This window comes from Camelus ferus, chromosome 16 (assembly GCF_009834535.1).
Source record: "Camelus ferus isolate YT-003-E chromosome 16, BCGSAC_Cfer_1.0, whole genome shotgun sequence".
In the NCBI taxonomy this organism is placed as follows: Eukaryota; Metazoa; Chordata; class Mammalia; order Artiodactyla; family Camelidae; genus Camelus; species Camelus ferus.
In genome coordinates, this window is record NC_045711.1 from 3473109 (window position 1) to 3495231 (window position 22123).

At 45.2% G+C, this 22123-nt stretch overlaps 1 protein-coding gene across 1 annotated transcript; it reads left to right on the forward strand.

Moving 5' to 3' along the window:
• The first annotated feature begins 9448 nt into the window (after positions 1-9448).
• Positions 9449-16775, forward strand: C16H17orf64 (chromosome 16 C17orf64 homolog). The gene is made up of 6 exons (XM_032498187.1): positions 9449-9514; positions 10620-10721; positions 11003-11178; positions 11646-11745; positions 13899-14070; positions 16663-16775. Exons 1-6 carry the CDS (start codon positions 9464-9466, stop codon positions 16773-16775), a joined length of 714 nt encoding a protein of 237 aa, XP_032354078.1. The 5' UTR covers positions 9449-9463.
• Positions 16776-22123: the final 5348 nt, after the last annotated feature.

The following is a 22123-nucleotide window of genomic DNA, read 5'->3' on the forward strand; positions in this document are numbered from 1 at the left end:
ATTGATATTTTTCTCTCCCATTAGACAGTAAGCTCCCAAGGGCACAGTCTAGCACAGTGATTGGCACAGGGTAAGTGCTCAATATGTATTTGCTAAGTTAATTCTCTACTCCATTCAAAGTACACAAGCTAGTCCTATAAGCACAAAGTCTTGCTTTCTTTCACAGATGAGGAATTGTTTTCCTTTCATCCAACCGGTGGAGAAACTGTGCCGTCAGATACCTCAGCCCTCCATGCCCTTTGTGAGTGTTCCCTCTCCCTTCCCTTTCTCTTCCCGCTCCCCTTCCCTAGCCGATCTCTCTCTCTCTTTTTTAATGGAAGTACAGTCAGTTACAATGTGTCAATTTCTGGTGTACAGTGCAATGTCCCAGTCATGCATATACATACATATATTCGCTTTCATTTTTTTTCATTAAATGTTATTACAAGATACAGAAGAAACTTCTTTTAAAATCTGTTTATATATAGTGGCTAACATTTGTAAATAAACTCCCAAATTTATCCCTTCCCACTGCCTTTCCCTGGTAACCAGATCTCTTCTAAGTCACGTGACTCACTTCTCTGCCTCTAGATGATGTCAGAGATGCTGCCCTTGGCGTGGGTGGCTGCCTGCCTCGACATTCTCATCTCTTCTCTCATCTGGCTTCTCTACTCCAGTCAAGCTAATGTGATTCCCTGTCTACACACTAGTCTTCCTTTCTTACCATCTCCATGACTTTGCCTGTGCTATTCCTTCTGGCTGAGAAATCCTAACCCCTCCTTGACGATGCATCAGATTTGGCCTATAAATGGTTTATTTGAGGAAACCATTCCTACCTAACACGTCTCAATCTCAAGGCTCTTGCTTCTTACCAGCTCTTTGGATTCAACCTGAAGCATGGGGACTTTGCACTTACGAGATGTCACCTCCTTGTGCCGTCGTGATGGATTTGTATGCAGTTATGCTATTTTCCACTAACTATTAACTCCTTCCAAATGGGACCTGCTTGCTTCTTTCCCTTGTATCTGTTTTCCTTTCTTATGCAAGTACTCAGGACAGAGTTCTGCACAGAGTTGCCCTCCACCTCAAAATATTACAGTTGCACAAATGAAGCCTCCAAGGGTAATTCATCCCCAGTGCAGGCTGGAAAAGGAAGGCAGGTTTGATCCCATGGAAACAGCTTGAGGGAGAATGTCTTTTCTGGGACCAAGTTCCCAAACGCATCCCTTTTTTGTGGGCTAGGAGAACCTAGAGAAAAGGTGTAATTTTTTTCTTTGCCAGTGAAGATAATTGATTCCTTGAAACGTACTCTGCCAGGTGGCACAAACAAACCATATAATTATATTTCCTTAAACAGAAAAACCTAGAACATACAAGGATATGTGGCTTCTCTGGGTCAGACCAAAGACCATGTAACTCAGATTTTTTGGGGGGATTTGTGTGTGTGTGTGTGTGTGTGTGTGTGTGTCTGTGTGTGTGTTGGTGGGGGTTGGGGGGGATTAGGTTTATTTATTTATTTTTAGAGGAGGTACTGGGGATTGAGCCCAGGACCCCAGGTATGCTAAGCATGTGCTCTTGACCTATACCCTCCCCACAATTCAGATTTTTTTTAAATAAACGTTTTGTTTGGAAATACTTTTAAAGATTCACAGAAAAGTTGCAAATGTTGCATAGAGAGTTCCTGTATAGTCCTTACACAACTGCCACCATTGTTAACATCTTATATTACCATGGTACATTTGTTAAAGCTAGGAAATTGACACTGGTGTGTTATTATCTAAACTCTGGGTTATACTTGGATTTCAACAGTTTTTCCATTAATGTTCACTCTCTGTTCCAGGATCCAACTCAGAGTACCACATTGCATTCAGTTGTCATATCTCCCGGGTCTTCTCTAGTCGGACAGTTTCTTGGTCTTTCCTTGTTTTGCATGAACTGAAAAACACTCTTGAGGAGGACTGGGCAGATATCCTGTAGACCGTCTCCCAAACTGGTTTTGTCTGATGTTTCTCTCATGCTTAGACTGGAGTTATGGGTTTTTTGAAAAATATTGCAGAGTTGCAATGCCCTTCCTCATCACACATCATATCTGGGAGTACATGATATACACATGACGTCATTGGTAATATTAACCTTCATCGTTAGGTTAATTTAGTGCTACCAGGCTTCTCTACTGTAACATTCCCTTTCCCTACTCTATTCTTTGGACAGCTCAGATTTTGATGGGCATCAAAAAACATTCTGTAAAGAGAGCAGGGTATAATGGCCTTCGATTTTATGGATTTACTCAAAATATTCCTAATTCTGGCAGGAGTCCAAAAAACCAAAGAATCTTCTCAAAGTTTGATCCTCTTGAACTATAGAAATAAAACCAAAATGTATTAAGTCCCACTTGTGAAGCAATGGAACATTGCACAGCTCTAAATTTTTTGATGTAATTGAATACAATCTCTCGATAGCTGAGATCTCCCAGATCCTTAAAATCTAGAGAAAATTGATGCAGATCTTCAACCTGTAGAGGATAGAAGTCCAAAGTGCTTCTGAAGGTTTCTCCAGGTTCCCAGGAATTTATGTCATCAGGGTGGTACCTGCTGATTCAGTTTTTCCCTCTGTAACTTACCTTGTTGTTATCCCTGTACCTGTCACCAGCAGCCTGGGCCAAAAATAGGAGAGCCTAGCTTCATTTGATTCATCTACTCCAAAAGAAACACAAAACCAAGGCTGTTGGGTTAGAGTAGACATGAGGGTTTTAATGAAGGGTTGCATCTTATACCTTACAGCGAACGAATACAATCCATATTAATCCTTCTGGCCACCCCTTTCCAGGAATGTCTTATCGGAAGTGTTAGTCTCCATCCGACCTAACCTCCAACTCACCCCATGGTCATCTCGTCATCAGTTTTGCTGGCTTCTATCTCTGCAGTGTCCCCCTCTTTCTTCCTCTCCCTTCTGGCATCCTTTTCTAGATCAAAAACAAAAACGAAGTCCAAATGCTTCTCATTTTCTCTTTCAAATCAGCTTAGCTATCTGTTTTTGGCGATAAGGCTCCCTTGTCTGCAGAGATCACCTTCTGCCCCAGGAGTTAGGAAGTTGCTGGGGAGCTTATGGTCTCCAGCGGGAGGGGAGGCCAAGCAAGCACTCACTGTGCAGCAGGCAAGCTGATGGGCCCCTTTACCTGAACAATCTATTTTCGTTCCTTTTCTTTTACTTTATTTTGACTGACCTGTAACATTGTATTAGTTTAACGCGTACAACATAATGATTTGATATGTGTATATATTGTGAATGATCGCCACAATAAGTTTAATTAACGTCTTTATTTAATCCTCAGAGAAACTCTGTGAGGTAGGCTTTGTTGTCTCCTTTTGACCATTGAGGAAATGATGGCTTAGGGACAGCGGTGTGCTGGTAAATGCTTAACAAACAATTTGGTGGGGAGAAGACCCTGATTTGTAGCGTTTTCTATTTCTGCTGTGTGAATACTCCCACTGCAGCCAGTATCCAGCTACCAACACGACATCACTGAGCTCGGAGTTGGGAAGAGATGCCCGGCAGCACACCTTGATAAAGCATCTCTACCGAGCAGATACCATAGACATAAATAACCTCCCGGGCCAGATAATTGTACAGTGTAGAAAAATAATCAGGAAGTGTTGAGTTTAGAGTATTATTGTGTTTCCAATTTATTTACCTGTAAGTGGATCATTTTATTTTTACAGAATCGACTTTTTATTGTGGTAAAATATACGTGACATTAAATTGACCATTTTTAACTGGAGAATTCAGTGGCATTAAGTATATTTACAATGTTGTATGGCTATCACCATTATCTATTTCCAGAAGTGAATTTTTCCAACATCCCAAACAGAAACTCTGTAACGATTCCTTCTTTTTTTTTTTTTTGGTGGCGAGGGGAGAGGTTAATTAGGTTTTATTTATTTATTTTATTTAAATGGAGGTAGTAGGGATTGAACCCAGGACCTCGTGCATACTAAGCATGTACTCTACCACTGAACTATACCCTCCCCCAACTATTCCTTCTTATTTCCAGATGCTGGTAACATCTGTTCTACTTTCTGCCTCATTAATATAGGTAGAATCACACAATGTTTGTCCTCTTGTCTCTGGCTTATTTCACCTAGCATAATGTTTTTGAGATTCATCCATATTGTAGCATCCATATTGACTGAATAAAATTCTATTGTATGTATATACCATATTTTATTTATCCGTTCGTCTGTTGATGGATACGGGTTATTTCCACCTTTTAGCTATTGTGAGTAACACTGTTATGAACATTAGTGTACAAGTATGTGTTTGAGTCCCCACTTTTAATATCATTTAATTTTGTGTTTAACAAACTGCTGGCAGAATTCCTGAAAATTTAACAATCAGCTCTGGTGAGCCTGTTAGAACCTGTCAGAGCTGGCTCTAGCGCAACACTGCAGAGTCCATAATGTAGCCAATTGGACCCAAGAAGCGTCAATTTGGGATTCATCTTTCAAACGTGCCTGCTGATAAGAATTGCCTGGGACATCTATTGAAATATGGATGCCCAGGCCCTCGTGGGACATTCTGATTCTGAAGGTCTGAGATGAAGTGATTTGACTCATTGGAATTTGTCTCTGTCTGGAAAACCTGATATGAGCCTCCAGTACCACCAGATCTGGATCTGAAGAGGGGAGAGGGGGGCGGTTAAAAATATAGTGCCCTGGAAGAGAGGAGGCGAGAGTAAGTCTTTTGGAGACAAGTTACTGCAAATTTGGGGGCAGCTTTTTTTTCTCTCCAAAATCTTCTCAGCTCTAATATTCATTGACTATACAGTTCTCTCCTGCTCAACTCCCTGAAACCCACTGTAGGAAAGAATGCTTTCTGGATACAGCCAAATGCAAACCATTAGGCCCAGCAATTTGACAAGATCACAGAAGCTTGCATATCATTAGGCTGTTTAGAAACATGCTCTGAAGTTCTGAGGATGCATTTGGCAGTGTTATTTTGATACGGTGACAAGATATTTTTAGAGCACATGAGGCCCAAATTAAAACATTGCTACAAAAGAAAAAAAAAGTGAAATTAATCCAAGGTTCCGTTAAATGGAAATTATCAGTAAATATCAGATAAGAGCGAAAAAAAAAGTACCAAACATTTTTGAGAGCTATTTTGAGAAGAGAGGAGATGATGAGAGGTTCCTGATCAGCTTGCAGAGATGTGCCTATCTCTTGCCAGGGAAGGAGGGAAAGGTCTCACGCACATAGCCCTGTCCTGATGGGCTCTCACCTTTGTATTAGTGCAAGAGGAGCTTCCTTCCCACTGGTAAGGCCTGGATGGAGGCCCTTGGCAGGGGACACAGTATTTCAACTTTACTGGACATGGTCAAGGATCTCACTGCCCCCAGCCAAGTCCCTGGTTTCTTGGGTTGGGTTTGAAATACGGTTAGTTAGGCCTAAAACCCCTTTGTCTTCTTCCTCCATTCTGTTTCTTTCTAGAGTAGCCCTGTATCTGGCATTTCTCAGTGTCTCTATTTGAGTACTTTTATGAGCTCAGATTTAAAGACCTACCTGTGAACAGTCCCAAAGTCATTCTATGAAGCCACTGTCACCCTGATACCAAAACCAGGCAAAGAGAATACCAAAAAAGAAAACTACAGGCCACTATCTTTGATAAATATGGATGCAAAAATTCTTAACAAAATATTAGCAAACCAAATCCAATAACACTTTAAAAAGATCATACACCACGATCAAGTTGGATTCATCCCAGGGTCACAAGGATGGTTCAACATATGCAAATCAATCAGTGTGATACCGTACATCCACAAAAGAAAAGACAAAAAGCACATGATCATCTCAACAGATGCAGAAAGAGCATTTGATAATACTCAACACCCATTTATGATAAAAACTCTTACCTAAGTAAGTAGAGGGAACATATCTCAACATAAAAAAGCTATTTATGACAAACCCACAGCCAATATAATACTCAACAGTGAAAAATTGAAAGAGTTCCTGCTAAAATCTGGAAGAAGACAAGGATGCCTACTCTCACCACTTCGATTCAACATAGTATTGGAAGTCCTAACCACAGCAATCAGAAAAGAAAAAGAAAGAAAATGTATCCAAATTGGAAGAGAAGAGGTAAAAGTGTCATTATACACAGATGACATGATATTACAATATAGAAAACCCTGAAGACTCCACATAAAAACCACTAGAACTGATAAACAAATTTAGCAAGGTAGCAGAATACAATATTAGCATAAAGAAATTTGTTGAATTTCTTGACACTAAGAATGAATATCAGAAAGGGAAAGGAAGAAAATAATCTCTTTTAAAATTGCATCCAAAAAAAAATTACTTAGATAAAAAAATACTTAGGAATAAACCTGACCAAGAGGGTAAATGACTTATACACTGAGAACTATAAAACATTGATAAAGGAAAATTAAAAATGATGTAAAAGAATAGAAAGATATCCCATGCTCTTGGATTGGAAGAATTAATATTGTTAAAATCACCATACTACCCAAAGCAATCTATAGATTTAATGGGATTCCTATCAAAGTACCCAGGAAATTTTTCACAGAAATAAAACAAGTAATCCTAAAATTTATGGAATCACAAAAGACCCAGAATTGCCAGTGGAATACTGAAGAAGAAAAACAAAGTGGAGGCAGAACCCTCCCAGGCTTCAGACAACACCACAAAGCTACAGTAGTTAAAACAGCATTGTACTGGCACAAAAACAGACATATGGATCAATGGAATAGAATAAAGAGTCCAGAAATAAACTCACACACCTATGTTCAATTAATCTTTGACAGAGGAGGCAAAAACATACAATGGAGTAAAGACAGTCTCTTCGGCCAGTGGTGTTGGGAAAGCTGGACAGCTGCATGTAAATCAATGAAGTTAGAACACTCCCTCACACCATTCATTAAAATAAACTCAAAATGGCTTAAAGACTTAAATATAAGACATGACACCATAAAACTCCTAGAAGAGAACACAGGCAAAACATTCTCTAACATAAAGCGTAGCAATGTTTTCCTAGGTCAGTCTACCAAGGCAGTAGAAATAAAAGCAAAAATAAACAGATGAGATCTAACTAAACTTATAAACTTTTGCACAGCAAAGGTCACCATAAAGAAACCGAAACGACAAGCTATGGACTGGGAGAAAATATTTGCATATGTGAGACTGCCAAGGGTTTAACTTCCAAAATACACATACAAGTCATACAACTCAATAACAAACAAACAAAAAAATAAATGGGCAATCAAAAAATGGGCAAAGCTCAAAAAAAGACATTCCTCCAATGAAAACATACAAATGGCCAATAGGCACATGAAAAGATGCTTAATATCACTAATTATCAGAGAAATGCAAATCAAAACTATAAGGAGGTATCACCTCACACAGTGAGAATGGCCATCATTAAAAAGTCCACAAACAATAAATGTTGGAGAGGGTGTGGAGAAAAGAGAACCTTCCTACATTGCTGGTGGGAAAGTAATTTGGTGCAACCACTATGGAAAACAATATGGAGATTCCTTAAAAAACTAAAAACAGAGTTACTATATGATCCAATAATGCCATTCTTGGGTGTATTTCTGGAGAAAACTCTAACTCGAAAAGATACATGCACCCCAATGTTCATAGCAGCACTATTTACAATAGCCAAGACGTGGAAGTAACTTAAATGTCCATGAATGGAAAAAGATGTGGTAAATATACACAATGGAATACTACTCGGCCATGAAAAAGAATGAATTAATGCCATTTGCAGCAACTTAGATGGACCTAGAGATTATCATACCACGTGAAGTAAGTCAGAAAGAGAAAAACAAATACCGTATGATATCACTTATATGCAGAATCTAAAATATGACAGATAAACTTATTTACAAAGCAGAAACAGATGCATAGACACAGAAAACAAACTTACGGTTACCAAATGGAAAAGGAGATGAGGGAGAGATAAAATAGGAATTTGGGATTGGCAGATACAAACTACTATGTATAAAATAAACGGTAAGTTCCTACTGAATAGCACAGGGAACAATCTATGTTCAATATCTTGCAATAACCTATAATAAAAAAGAATACGAAAAAGAATATATATGTATAACGGAATCACTATGCTGTACACCAGAAATTAACACAACATTGTAAATCAACAATATTTTGATAAAAAAATTTTTTTTTAATGTCCAGATAGCAGACCTTCCAGTTTGGAGGCAAAGCCAGCTTGCCTCCTAGGATCATAGAGCTAAATGCCCCTGTCGTGCGCAGCTACCGCCGCCAGATGGCGAGAGGCAGGCCTGGGAGGACAAAGGGGCAGGACCGGCCCTGGCCCCGCTGGCCAACGACGACGATCCGACCCAGTGCCAGAGAAGGCGGGGGAGGAAGAGCGCCAAACAGGGTGGGGGAAACGGGACCTGGGTCCAGAGGGCGCAAAGGCAAGGGCCAGGCAGGGAGTTCAGCGATCCAGGGAAGAAGATGTGGGAGCGCTGAGGAAACCGAGGCTGCACCGTCTTACCTCCGCCGTGACCCGCGTCGGGGCCGCGTTAGGGGCGAGGGGGCGGCGTGGACCCGCGCCCTCGAGAGCCTCCGAGGACCTCCAGGCCAAGCGGACAGGGGAGACGCCCGGACCCCACCGGCCGCCTCCACCTCAGATCCCCGGAGGGCGGCGCGGGAGGGAAAAGCGAGGGCGGTCGGAATCCGACCCAGAGCCCCGCGCCCCACTTTCTGGCCGCGGACCGAAGGCAAGTTACCGGACCTCTGTGCATCTCGGCTGGTCTATGAAATGGGATCACTGCTGGTACCTACCCTGGGGAAGACTGTTGTGAGGATCAATTGAGATTATACGTGGTAGCTAGTATTTTGTACATCCCCTAAAAACATCACCACCACCCAAGCAACATCCAACACAACTGGCTCCTTACCTTCCTACGGGGGCTGGAAGAGAAGATCTCTCTCAGTAGAGAGTTACTGTGTTCTGTCCTCTCGGTGCACCCTCTAGTCCATTGTCCCCAGTCCGGAAAGGAATGTTTCAAACCCTGGTCCTCACACTCGGGGAGCGCACGCTGTAACCGAGGGGGCATGAATGATACACACGCAGGAAATGTACTTCAAATACCTTATCAGGGTTCAAAATCAACAGCATCTGACAGTTCTCTCTCGGGAGAAGTGGATGCCAGCCCCTCCGGGCCAGCTGTGAGCTCTGACCTGGGTCTACCTGGCACAAATTGTTCACTTCCCTAGTCCAGTCCCGGTTGAAGGAGAGGCTGCTGGTCACCCCTAGGCACGAGGACAGGGGAGAGGGAGGGGCGCGGGGCGCTTTGTTGGCCGTTGCCATGGTTTTGCTCCGAGTTCTGGAGCCAACCTGCCCACTCCCAGACACACTCAGGTCCCAGAGCCCGAGGTCAGAAGCCCGAGGGGACGTAAGGAGCGCCCCTCTGGAGCCCATCAGTGCGCCGGCTGATATGGAGGCCTCCGATGGGCAAGAGGGTGAAGGGGACAAGCCACTAGAGAAGGTTAAGTGGGGTGGGAGAGGGAGGGGAAGAAGGCCCTTGAGGGGCTGGCTTTGGAAAGCAGAGAATTTGAAATTCAAGGAAGAAGAGAAGGAAAAATGGTGAAGTACATGAGGTAGCAGGAGACCGAAAGAACCAGAAAAGGTTAATTCATTCAAACAGATGTTTACCAAGGACATAGATACCTGGCAAGATGATTGGTGGTTATGAAGACAAACAGGATCTCACGCACGTGCGTGCGTGCGTGTGTGTGTGTGTGTGTGTGTGTGGTGTGTATGGAGATGATCAGCCAGAGTCCCCTCTCTCTGGGGTCTGCAGGAGCCTATGTCCTATGTTCTCTCCCTCTTCCTCCCTCCCCTTCCCTGGCCCCTCCCTTCAGAGGGTCCTGGGTCTGGATCTTCCTTGTTCCCAAGGAACGCAGGGAAGAATTACCGCTCACCTTTCTGAGAGGCTTTTGAAAGGTCAGATGTAAATCTTGCATCATCCTAATCCTGTGCTCTGACTTTGCGTTATTCCACAGACATTTTGCCCTCATTAATTTCCAGCTTTTTTGGCCCCAGCTTGCTGTCAGAAAGTTCCTTCTCATCACCATTGGCGTCACACATTTTTTGGAGTGCCCACTAGCATGGCGTGATGCTACAGGTTAGAGATACAAAGTGCTGGTGCTGGGACTCGGGCAATCGATTAGGATTTGCCAAATGAATGAAGTCAATGAATCCCTGCTCATTCCCCAGGGAGTTACTCAAAAACCCCTTGGTGTCTCTGTGTTCTCATTTGTAACCGGGGATCAGGATATCTAACCTCACAGAATCTGGGAGAATAAAATGAGTTCATGTTTATCAAGTGCTTTGCCAAGTTCACTAGTATACTGGGTTATATATTATAAAAGAAATGTGTAAGACATTCTAGGTTTCCCAAGCAGGAATTCTCCAAGATGGGTTTCTGTGACCAGGGCCCGCTCACCTGACTGCTGGGTCAAGGAGGAGGTCACTGGAACAATGGAGAAAGGCTCTGGCTGGCACCGGGGCCAGTGGTTGCCCAGCACTGCCGCTCAGGAGCAGGAGCCCACGCCCCGCCCACACTGATTCCTGCTCCTGCCTCCTCCCAGGTGACAGATGGACCCCGCATAGAGGGAAGATCCTGCACCAGCCTTGCTAGAGACTCACTTGTGTGCCAAGCCAAGGGCCTGAGCCAGGACACCTTCAAAATTGTGAGTAAGGAGACAGCCCAGGACCCTGTCCCCTGTTCCCCCACAGGTCAAGAGGCCTGAGTCAGAAATTGACAGGCCTCAAACCCATAGTTCACTGCCCCACTGGACACACTCTTAGGAAGGGAGTGGGGGTAAGGGGTCATGGGGCCGCCTCGCTTAGCATGTGTAACCCTTCCTGGGCCATAATGGCTGTAGCCGGGCCAACCCACTGGTTATTTGGGGCCGCCCGTCTACCTCTTCTTTTCCCCTATCACCCTTCACTTCACCTGTTGCCTCCTCAGTGTAAAGAATGCCTAAGGCCACTGAAGAAGTTCCTGCGAAAGTTGCACCTGCCCAGGGACCTTCCCCAGAAGAAGAAGCTAAAGTACACGAAGCAGAGCCTGGTAGTCTTAGGGGACCACATCAACACCTTTCTGCAGCACCACTGCCAAGACTGGGAAATCAAGCACTGGAGGAAGTAGGGCAGCCTCCTTGCCCTTCCACTACACCTCCTCCTGGGCCACCCCCTCTAAATTCCAGGTCACACCCCCTCTAAGGGCTTAGCAAAGAGCCCTCAGTCCCTTATCTTTATATGAAAGAGCCAGGATCCTGGAGTGAGCCTGGTGACGGGAGGATGGAAAGAACGGAGTCCTCTAGTGACTCAGGGCAGCATTGATTCACCATCGCTGTACACACTGCAGACAAAGAACTCTCCTGACCCTGGGAGGAATGACCTCTGATTGAACAACTGCTGGGTGGTGTGGGGTCTCATTACCAGAACAGAGGATTCAAGGTCTGGCAAATACCCGCCTCCCTGCCCCCAACCACAAACCAAGGGGGCAGCCTGTGTCCCGTTTCTCCCTGGGTAGTCCTGGCCACATGACAGATGCTGGAGGAAGAGGGGCTGTGCTCCGCTCCCCTCAGCCCCGTGCATCTCCCCTGCAGGATGCTCTGGCGATTTGTCTCCCTCTTCTCAGAACTGGAGGCAAAGCAGCTTCGCAGGCTCTACAGGTACGCCAAGAACGACCAGACGGCCAAGTTCCTGGTGAGGCGCCTCCCTGGCTGAGCTGAGGGTTGGTCGGTAAGGGCCTGGGACTGAGGGGCCCTCTGATACAACCAATGCCCCTCCAGTCTTTTCCACGCTCACTGCCCCACAGAGCGGGGCTGCCGAGGGCCAAGACTGAGCTTCACGTTCTCCATGTTTATTCCACCTCCACACCCACACCCTGACATTAGCAAGGGCAGGGACATCCCTGGGCAGCCATGGGTGGGGTCGACTGAGGCCAGGCAGAAAGGCACAGCCAGCTTGGAGAAGGCTCTGGAAACTGTTGCAAAGGACAAGAGACAGAGGGCCAATCTCCTGGGCTGGCTTTGTCCCCAAACAGTGATTCTCAAACATTTTGGTCTCAAGTCACTTGTACCCTCTTAAAAATCACTGGGAGCCCCCAGAAACATTTGTTTGCATAGTTTACATCTAGTGGTAGTCACCCTTCTAGAAATTAAAGCTAAAGAAAAAAAATCAAAATATTTACTAACTCATTTAAAAATAAAAATAAGGAGCCCATCCCCCATTAACATAATTTTTATGAGAAATAACTGTCTTTTCCAAAACCAAAATATTTAGTGAGAAGAGTGGCATTGTTTTGCATCTTTGCAAATCTCTTTCGTGTCTGGCTTAAGAGAAGGCAGCTGGATTCTCACATCTGCTTCTGCAGTCCATCTTGTATGAGATAATGATTGGGTGGCAAACATGAAAAACACCCAGCCTCACACAGATAGATAGTTAGAAAAGAGAAGGGTATTTTATCAATGCTTTTCAGATAACTGTGGATATTTTTCTTTGATACCACGCCAAAATTCAACAAGTGGTAGTTGCTTCATTGCAATGTGGAATTGGAAATTGTATCAATGAATGTTTGAAAAAAGACTTTTTAAAAGCAGTTTTAGGCTTACAGAAAAATTGAGTGTAAAGTATAGAGTTCCCCATACCACCCTCTCCTGATTCGCTTATTATTAGCATCTTGTCCTAGAGGAGGGCTCTGGTGTCTTTGATCAGCCAATACCGATACATTATTAACTAAATCATGACCATAGTTTACATTAGGGTGCACTCTTTGTTTTGTACATTCTATAGTCTTTTTGGTGGGGAGTGGGGGGTAATTAAGTCTTCGCTGCCCCCAAACCCCCCTGTGCTCCACTATTCACTCTTCTCTCCTTTCCCCCGGACCCCTGGCAATGACTGATCTTTTTACTATCTCCATAATTTTTCCTTTTCCATAATGTTATATAGTCAGAATCAAACAGTTTGTAGCCTTTTCAGATTTGTATCAATGAACTTTTCACAGTAAGTTCCATTAGAATCCATTGGTTCCTCTCTTGCACTTTGGAGTGGACCCCACTTTTCAGGGGGTCTGTGAGGTCAGAATACTTCACAGAGAACACCTGAAGGACCACTGGTCCAAAATAATCATCATAGGTAACAGTTTCCATGTACCAGACACTTTATGTTCCCCCGTGTCATCCTCCAAAGGAACCTAATGTAGCAATTAGAATGATTGTCCGCAGTGTGTAAAGGAAGGTGCCAAATATAGGGGGTAAAGTATCTTGACCCAAACCACATAACAGGCAGGAGGAAGGAGCCGGTTTCAAACACAACCTGACTCAAAGGAAAGCCCTCCTTTGACCTTAACTCCACCCCTCCCCTGCCCCACCACCTCTCCAGCTGTGCAGCTTTAACCAAATCCTCTCCCTCTCGGGGTCTTTATTTCTTCCTCTGAACAGGAATGAGTGAATCATTTCCGTGATTCTTCTCCTGAATATGAGGAGCTGCCACTTTAGTGATGCCTGGATTTCACCAGCCAGGAACATTTCAAAAGATATTTCCAGGCTCTCAATTTTAATTTAGCAAAGGACTTTCAAACAAATACCATTGTTTCATTACAAACACAGAAGACTCTCTAACCGAAAAGAGATGGAGGATGTATCTCAGAGGAAAGAACCACCCAAGAAGAGACGGCTGGCAGCCTGGCCTCAGCGTCCCCATGGTCCTTGCCCTCCCACGTCTGTGCCTCTCACTCTGTCCTTCTGGCTGCGCAGTTGCAGGTGTGGCCTGGCTGCAGCAGTTTCCTAATAAGGGCAGGGGTGGGGCTCTGGCACGCGGGCCCCTCTCTTCTCCTCAATGCTGTGGCTCCCTTGCAGGTGGCATTCTGCCCCATGGACACCCTGGAGAGCTCCTTGCTGGCTGACCAGGAGGACAGTCTGCCCAAGCTCTGCACTGCGTGGGGGCTGCACAGCCGCATCAGCAGCATGAAGGAGAGGCTGTCCAAGATGCAGGCCCCGATGCGAGGCCACGCTGCTGGGGGATCCCAGAGTCCCGAGCCGGGGGCCACATCAGGAGAGGTACTGCCAGGTTGAGGGGGGAGGGTCTGGAGGACTGGCCTGCGTGTCCCCGGAGCATCTACCATGATCGTCTTCCCCATCTCCATCTTCTCTTCATCCCTGCATTTCTCGTTCTGTCCGTTTTCCTTCCCCTTCTCTGAGGGTATGCTCATTACAGAAAGTTTGAAATGTACAGATAGGTATAAAATAAAGAGGAAAATCACTCAACACCCAGAGGCGTGACTAGTAAGGTTTAAGTGTGTTTCCTTCAGTGTTCTGTATCCTTTCCCCACCAGACGTCTTGTAATACGTGCATTTTCCAGTTAACGTTGAAACAAAAGCAGACAGACTGGGATTTCAAAATGTAGAATAGATAAACAAGATTATACTGTGTAGCACAGGGAAATATATACAAGATCTTGTGGTAGCTCACAGCGAAAAAAAATGTGACAATGAATATATATATGTTCATGTATAACTGAAAAATTGTGCTCTACACTGGAATTTGACACAACATTGTAAAATGACTATAACTCAATAAAAAAAGTTAAAAAAAAAAAACAAACCTTCAAACAAAGGCACTTTCCCAAAGGCTTAGAAGCAGAGCACAGACTGTTTCTAGTGGCCAAGAACAGGGACTCCCAGGAAGGGTCCAAGCAGCCGCAGGACACCAACCTCTGGAGGATGGGTGGGGGGTGGGAGGGGTTCATCCTCACAGCGAGGAGGCAGTCCGGCCCTTCCCAGCAGCTTTGGCTTCTGTGATGACCACACTGCCTGGAGGCGGCAGGGCTAGGGGACAGACACTCTTCAGTGAGAGGCGCCCCAGCCAAGGCTGCAAACTCTGAAGCCCCTCCTGTGCACTGGGGTGGAGAGAGATGTCGGAGCCCCCCACCTCACTTTTCTAGAACTGGCTTCTGGGGCCACACTTAGCTGTTCTTGCTTAGCTGCTGGGGGGGAGAAAATGAAAGCAACCAGGGTAGCCTGGGACCACAGATCGTGGTCCTAAACTGGGCGCAGGTATTCTGGGAAGGCCCGGCTGGCTGGGGCTCCAGGCCTCTTCACTAGTCACTGCTGGACCGAGTCGGAGAGCGGGAGTGAGAACAGGTCAGGCTGCTACCGAGACCCAGAACTCTGCCTGGGCTCTGTGAGGGTCCTTGGCCCCGGGGCCCACTGTTAAATTGAGGAAGTAAAACTTACAGTGGAATGAAGACCAGTCCGTCACTGAGATGACTTTGACCACGCAGACCATGAGTCAGGTGGGGAAAATGAGGTCCAGGCTTCGGGGGCCAGCATCTCCCAGCGCCAGGTGCTCTGTGGCTCTTAATTTTACTTCACCCCCTCCAGCATCTGGTGAGATGGGCATTATTATACCCTTTTACACCTGGGCACTCTCAAGCCACAGGGCAAAGGGTAGGACAGACCGCCTGGAGTTCAGGAGTCTTTAAAAGAAAAGAATAAGGACAGGGAGGTGGATAAACATCACCCTGTCATCCACTGGTAGCACTTTTTAGATTTTTTTTATGCATGTAAATTTAAGCAAAATGTATTTAAGTAAAATGAGACCATGTGATACAGACCATTTTGAATTGAATTTGCTTTTTTCAGTTAATTATATCAGTCTTCCCTGCCAATGGCTTCATTTCATCTAATTGTTGGATCAAATACTCCCCTTTTCAAGTTTTTCCAGTAGTCAGAGCTATCTTTTGCACTGGTTTCCCAAAGCATGCATTTCACTTGGTATGTCTCATTTCTTTTCACCTAACCCAGTCCCTTTCCTACACCCTGACTGATTGATGAGATCAGGCTATTTTTATTCTGCAGAATGTTCCCCTCTTTCTGCTTTTTTCTTGTTGCTTCCTTCTGGCATCTTTTAGGCTCATTCCTCTGTCTATGAGCGGATTGTGGGGCAAGAGTCTTGATGAACTCCTGTTAAACACATTTTTGGGCAGGAGACGTGAGAGACGAGGTTGTGTTTGTCACATTGTGTTACATGAGGAAACACGTACTATCTGGTGGAGCCCCCGTGACTGGGCTGAGGCGAACCACTGAGTCTGTCTTGCAGTTAACATTGACCAGTAGGGGGAGGGTATAGCTCAGTGGTAGAGCACGGCCTTAGCATGCATGAGGGCCTGGGTCCAATCCCCAGCACCTCCATTAAAGCAAATAAGCTTAATTACCTGTCTCCCCCCAGAATAAATAAATAAAAAGAAACCGCCACTTTAAAAATAAAATAAAATTTTAAAAAGCGACTGGCGTGGTATTTCCTCGGCACTATGTTCATGAGCCAGAAGCCAGAGGTCATGAACCCTGGGTCTGGTCCTGACTGCGCCCCTAACTTGCCTGAGGCTTTGGGCAGCCCATTTCCTTAAATGCCTCCCTCCATGGGATCCCTCATCTGTAAATTGTAATTGACACCATCTCCTTCCCTCCCCACCCCCACCCCCAGCCGCAGAGTTTCTTCGAGAAAAGAACAAAGGATATAGGCTGGGAACAAGATAAGATTTTGTTGTTCTTCCTTTCGGTCCCTACTGCGCCCCCCAAGTATTACAGACTGAGATTCTCTTACTATTCGTGATGTCTTCAGGACTGTCTCCGACCTTCCTTTTTTCAGGTTCTTTCAGGAAACTCCCTCAAAAGCCAAAACTCAAGAGAAAGGGGATTAAGGAAGCCCCAGAAACTCCAGAGATCTGCCCATAAGAAGATCTAGCTGGGACAGACAGACAGCTCGCCCTGGATCCCAGAGCACTTGCTCCTGGGGAGGAGGGGAAAGAAGATATTGTCTTTATCAAATGGCTGCTCAGGTCTTAATTACGTATAAATGGGGCGGGTGAGGAAATAAACATCCTTAAGACTGTTTTACTTTACTTGGCTGATCATCATCATTTATTCCTTTTTCATTAAAAAAAAATTTGCCAGCCACCCTCTGAGTGGCAGGTGCCCCATATATACACAGATAAATAAGTGGTGGTCACTTGTGTCAAGGACCAAAACAGCTTTGCTGGGAGACACTCATATATGGTAAATAGATATTACAATGGGGTGAATGCAGGTCCCTGGGAAAGGCCACAGTGGAGGTTACAAAGGGGCTGATGTGCATTTGCCAGGGGAGGGCACAGGGGGGCGTGGAATGGGGCTGGGGTCAGTCAGAGAGTGGTAAGTCTGGCAGCCTGCCTAAATCGTCTGGACTTGATCTTATGGGAAACTTAGCGGGGACAGTGGCAAGGGAGACTCCAGGTAGTGGAACCGTCTGGTGTGACTTGGGTACTGGGCAACGTATGTGGAAGTGAGAGAGGGTAGAGGCAGGAGACCCAAGAAGGAACCAGATCAATAGTCTTAGCTTGGATGGTTGGTCAAACCAGTGGTCCGAAATTGGGAGCCCAGGTGCTGAATTCAGACCACTGATGTGTTTTGTTTGCCCCTTGTGGTCTACTTATTTAAAACACTTTCATTAAAAAAAAAAAAAAAAAGTAGTTGCCAATATTAACGTGGTGCTCTTCATGTTAAAAACAACAACAGCGTTTAAAACTGGCCACACTGGGACCTGCCTTCCCACACGGCAACGTCTGCCTGGGGCTGAGTCCCACGTGGCGCTGAGGTTTCACTGGGGCTTTTTCCAGTTCCTCATAGTCCCCTCCCCTCCCTGTTGCCCTATGCACTGGCCTCCCTCACTCCCTTATATCACCTGTGGGACCATTTTAGCCTTCAGTGTTTGCTACCCTTGGGATATAAAATGCAATGAAGCTGTGTGTGGAAGGGGGAGGGGTGAATTTGTGAGATTAAGGTAAAATTGACAGTTTGGTCAAAGTATTTTCTAAGAACAGAGGAGAAACAGGGCCCTGCCGGCCACAGCGGCTTTCAGGGCCCAGTATGGGCTGGAGTGTTTGGGACCAGAACAAATGTGTGTCTCTTTTTTCCTTTTCGCCCTCAATTTGTATTCAGGTGTCAGGGAAGGTATAGCTCAGTGGTAGAGCACATGCTTAGCACGCATGAAGTCCTGGGTTCAGTCCTTAGTACCTCCAATTAAAAAATAAATAACCCTATTTACCCCCTCGCCCCAAAAACGTGTATTCAGGTGTGAATATCATTAAAGATTTAAAATGTTAAAATGAGTATCAATTTAGACTTGAAGAACAAGCCTGGGGAGGCATAAATAGGGAAGAAGATGGCAGCTTAGCTCTTTCTTTGTTCCTTATACCCATTGCCTCCCAGAGGCCAGGTGAGAGGGTAAGGCATGCGCCTGGGGTCAGCCTTGCTCAGGTGGTCCTGACGGCCCTGACAAAGCTGGGAGGAGCTGAGAGAAGGGCAAGCCGGCTGGAGGGTGTCCTTTATGATGGAGGGCTCTCCAACTTTCTACTACCCCTGAGAGAGTTCACTGACAAGGTCCCAGGGAAAGGGCTGGCTGTGTGGGGACAGACCAGAACAAGGAGGTGTCCCCTGTGTGTGAGGCAGCACCGCCACCTAGTGGAATTAGAGAAATCTACAGCCTTCTTCCTGTGCAGAGAGATGGAGACCAGGGGGAACATGGGGAGCTTCAGAACAGCCTGGAGGACAGCCAAGGCCTGAGGGCAAAATGGGCAACAGGGGAGGCTTGGTTTTGGAGGCTTCTTAATTCTTTCCTCAAATTCAGAAGGATCTCGGAATTCCAAAAAGGTCGATCACATGACAGAGTTCTTCTCAAAACCCTCCAACCGTACAGGGAACTTTGAGGGCAGTGAGAACACCCTGCATGATGCTAGAATGGCGGCTACACACCATTGTATATTTGTCCAGACCCACAGAATGCACAACACCAAGAGCGAACTCTAATGTAAAGCCTGGGCTCTGGGTGTTGACAGTGCATCAATGTAGGTCCATCAGTGGTAACAAATGTACCCCTCTGGTGGGGGCTGTGGGTGACAGGGGAAGGCCATGCACGTGTGGGGACGGAGGCATACAGGAAGTCTCTGAACCTGCTGCTCCATTTTTCTGTGAACCTAAAACTGCTCTGCAAAATAAAGTCTTAAAACAAAAACACAAATAAAACAGCCTTTAACATCATGCAGCTCAAAGGCCAAAATCTTTCCAAGGGCCCACAAGGCCCTCTGTGATCTACCCCTGTCCATTCCGTTACCTCTCTGCCCTCTTCTTTGCTTTTCTCATATGAGTCAAGCATATTCCTGCCTCAGGGCCTTTTCACTAGCTGTTTCCTCTGTCTGGAATATTCTTTCCCAAGATATTCACATGGCTAACTCCTTCTTTGCCTTCAAATCTTTGTTCAACTGTCACCTCCTGCGGGAAGCCTAACATGCCTCCCCGTTTTAAATTCCACCACCCTACACACTCTGAATTATCCCTTACTTTGTTTTTGTTTTCCTAAAGTACTTCTACCTCTCAAATATTACATAATTTAGTCAATGGTTATATTTCTTATTTACTGACAGTCTCCTGCCATTAAAATGAAAGCTCCACAGGACAGAGCTTTTTGTTTGTTTTGTTCATTGCTGAATCCCAGGCAATTACAGGAGTACCCAGCACATAGTAGACCCGTTAACACACATTTGTAGAATGAATGATTGAATGAAGGAACGAACCAAAATGGAGACTTCAGTCCAAACACCACCTGGTTTAGAGGGGATAAAGAGGCCCAAGAGGGAAGGTGACTTCTCCGTGGTCAAACAGGCAGTCAACACCAGTACTGGGGCTAGATCTCAGACCTGCAGACCCCTGGCCAGCACACTTTCCACACACCAAGGACACATGCTCCACCTGCTCTCAGCCAACAAACTCATTTCCCACAGAATGTCAGTAACCCACAAGACTCAAGGTATGACTTCTCCTAGGATGGTTTGTATTTTCTTAGTAATGCTGTTTCTACCCAAGTATGGTGGACCTGGGGACACCAGAAGCAGGGAGGTCAGGGAGGCTCTTTGGAGGTAGGGAGCCTTGGTGGAAACCCCCAAACCACACCTTGGTCTAAGCTGCCTGTGAATAGGTTCACCCCAAGGAACAAGCCTCGTGGATGGCCCCTCTCCTAGAGGATAATGGATACTTTCTCGAAAGTCTTAAACGGAAGAGGCTCCTGACCCTAGGAACTAGGCACGTAATGTACAACACGATTAATATGATTATGTTCTGTATGAAAGTTGTTAAGAGTAAATCCTAAGAGTTCTCATCATAAAGAACTTTTTTCTTTGTTTTATATCTATAAGAGTTGATAGATGTTCACTAAATTTATTGTGATAATCATTCCATGATGTATGTAAATCAAATCCACCTTAAACTCCTACAGTGCTGTATGTCAATTGTATCTCAATAAAATTGGAAGAAAATAAAATAACATAATTGTGTGGCAAGGGCAGAGTGCCTGGTGACTGAGGGAATACTTGCAGTGAGACTGGCCATGTATCTATAAGCTGAATGCAAGGTATAAGGGAGCTGCTTATACTAGTTTCTCTACTTTTGCATATGTTTGCAAGTTTCCAAAACAGAAAGTTTCTAAAGAGTAGCCAAACCATCGCCTCACCCCTATTTCTGAAAGAACCATAATCCTTCTGCTTTAAAACAGGATTGGCAGGGAGGGTATAGCTCAGTGGTAGAGCATGTGCTTAGCACGCACAAGGTCCTGGGTTCAGTACCTCCATTAAAATAAGTAAGTAAATCAATATACCTAATTACCTCCCCCCCAAAATTAAAAAAAATAAATAAAACAGGATAGTCTTCAGCCTTGATGTTTGGTCTAGAAGCCTATCCTGCACAGACCCTTCCCCACCCCAGGACTCAGTTTCTGTAAGGGGGTGGGATCAAGGGGCAGACCAGAGTCCAAATCGAGTCCTGACTTTGGATAGCTGATACGTTGCCAGACAGCTGTGACAGGAGCGTCAGAGCCACAGGAGATGCTTTGGAGTAAGAAATGCTCTTGGCACAGAAAGAACTAATTCACAGACATTGCTTACCAGCAGGAGGCTCCTGACTAGCCAACCACAGACCCAAAATGCATAACCTCGTTACTAAACCAAGAGATGCAAATGAAAAGAGTCATTCTTTCTTGGCATCACAGTGGCAATGAAAACAATCATAAAGCTCAGTGCTGATGTGGGTGTGGAAAAATAAGCGCTCTGATACATTATAACCTGAATGGAAATTGATACAACCTGGCAGCATGTGTCAAAATCTGACCGGCAACTCCAGGACATTCATAAGACAAGAATCAGAGAAGGGCACAAAGCTTCAGTGTCAAGGATAATCGTCAGAGAGGAATTTAAAGTAGGGAAAAACTGGGAGCAATTTGAATGTCCAGTGTGGAGATTTAAAAATACATCCACAAATTCTGATACTATTCCTTTCAAGACATAGGGCTGAATTCCCCTTCCCTTGTGTGTAAGCTGTACCTAGTGACCTACTTCTAAGGGATAGAACATGGTGAAAATGAGAAGTGTGGCTTCCTAGGGCAGGTCATGAAAGATACTGTTGGTTTCTGTCATGCTTTGTTGGAATCACTCGTTTTGGGCGAGTCAGTGGCCATGTCATGAAGACACGTAGCCCTGTGGAGCCGCCCACGTGAGGAGGGATGGAGACCTCCTGCCAACAGCCACGTAAGTGAGCCATTTTAGGAAGCAGATCCCCAGCTGCCATCGTTACCTGGTTACCACCTTCATGCAGTCTCATGAGACTCCCTAAGCCCGAACCACCCAGATAAGCCATTCCTGAATTCCAGTTCCACAGGAATTGTTACTTAATAAATATTTTCTGCTTAAGCCATTAAGCTTTGGGGTCATTTGTTACTGTTAACTAACGTTTTAGAAACAGAGACCTGATTGAAATAAAATTAAGTGTTTATTGGGAGTTTGTTAGGATTGCAGCCTGGGAGACACAGGGTCAGGAAGCCATTGGAATTGCGTTCCACTGGACTACAAAATGGGGGAGGCTTATACAGGCAAAAACTGGAAGGTTACAGTTAGTTACATGAGTTGTCTATCAAGGATTATAATTGGAGCTCGCAAAAAGTAAAATACTTAAGTAAGGGTTGGTTGGGGTCTGAAGTGGTTGTATAGTTAGAAGAGACCTTG

What these genes read in the sequence shown, in the direction of transcription:
- C16H17orf64 (XM_032498187.1), top strand. Translation starts at nt 9,464, where the DNA reads ATGGAGGCCTCCGATGGGCAAGAGGGTGAAGGGGACAAGCCACTAGAG. An exon ending in GCCAGGACACCTTCAAAATT is followed by an intron (nt 10,722 to 11,002) that starts GTGAGTAAGGAG and finishes TTGCCTCCTCAG; the next exon opens with TGTAAAGAATGCCTAAGGCC. An exon ending in CGCTGCTGGGGGATCCCAGA is followed by an intron (nt 14,071 to 16,662) that starts GTCCCGAGCCGG and finishes TGATGTCTTCAG; the next exon opens with GACTGTCTCCGACCTTCCTT.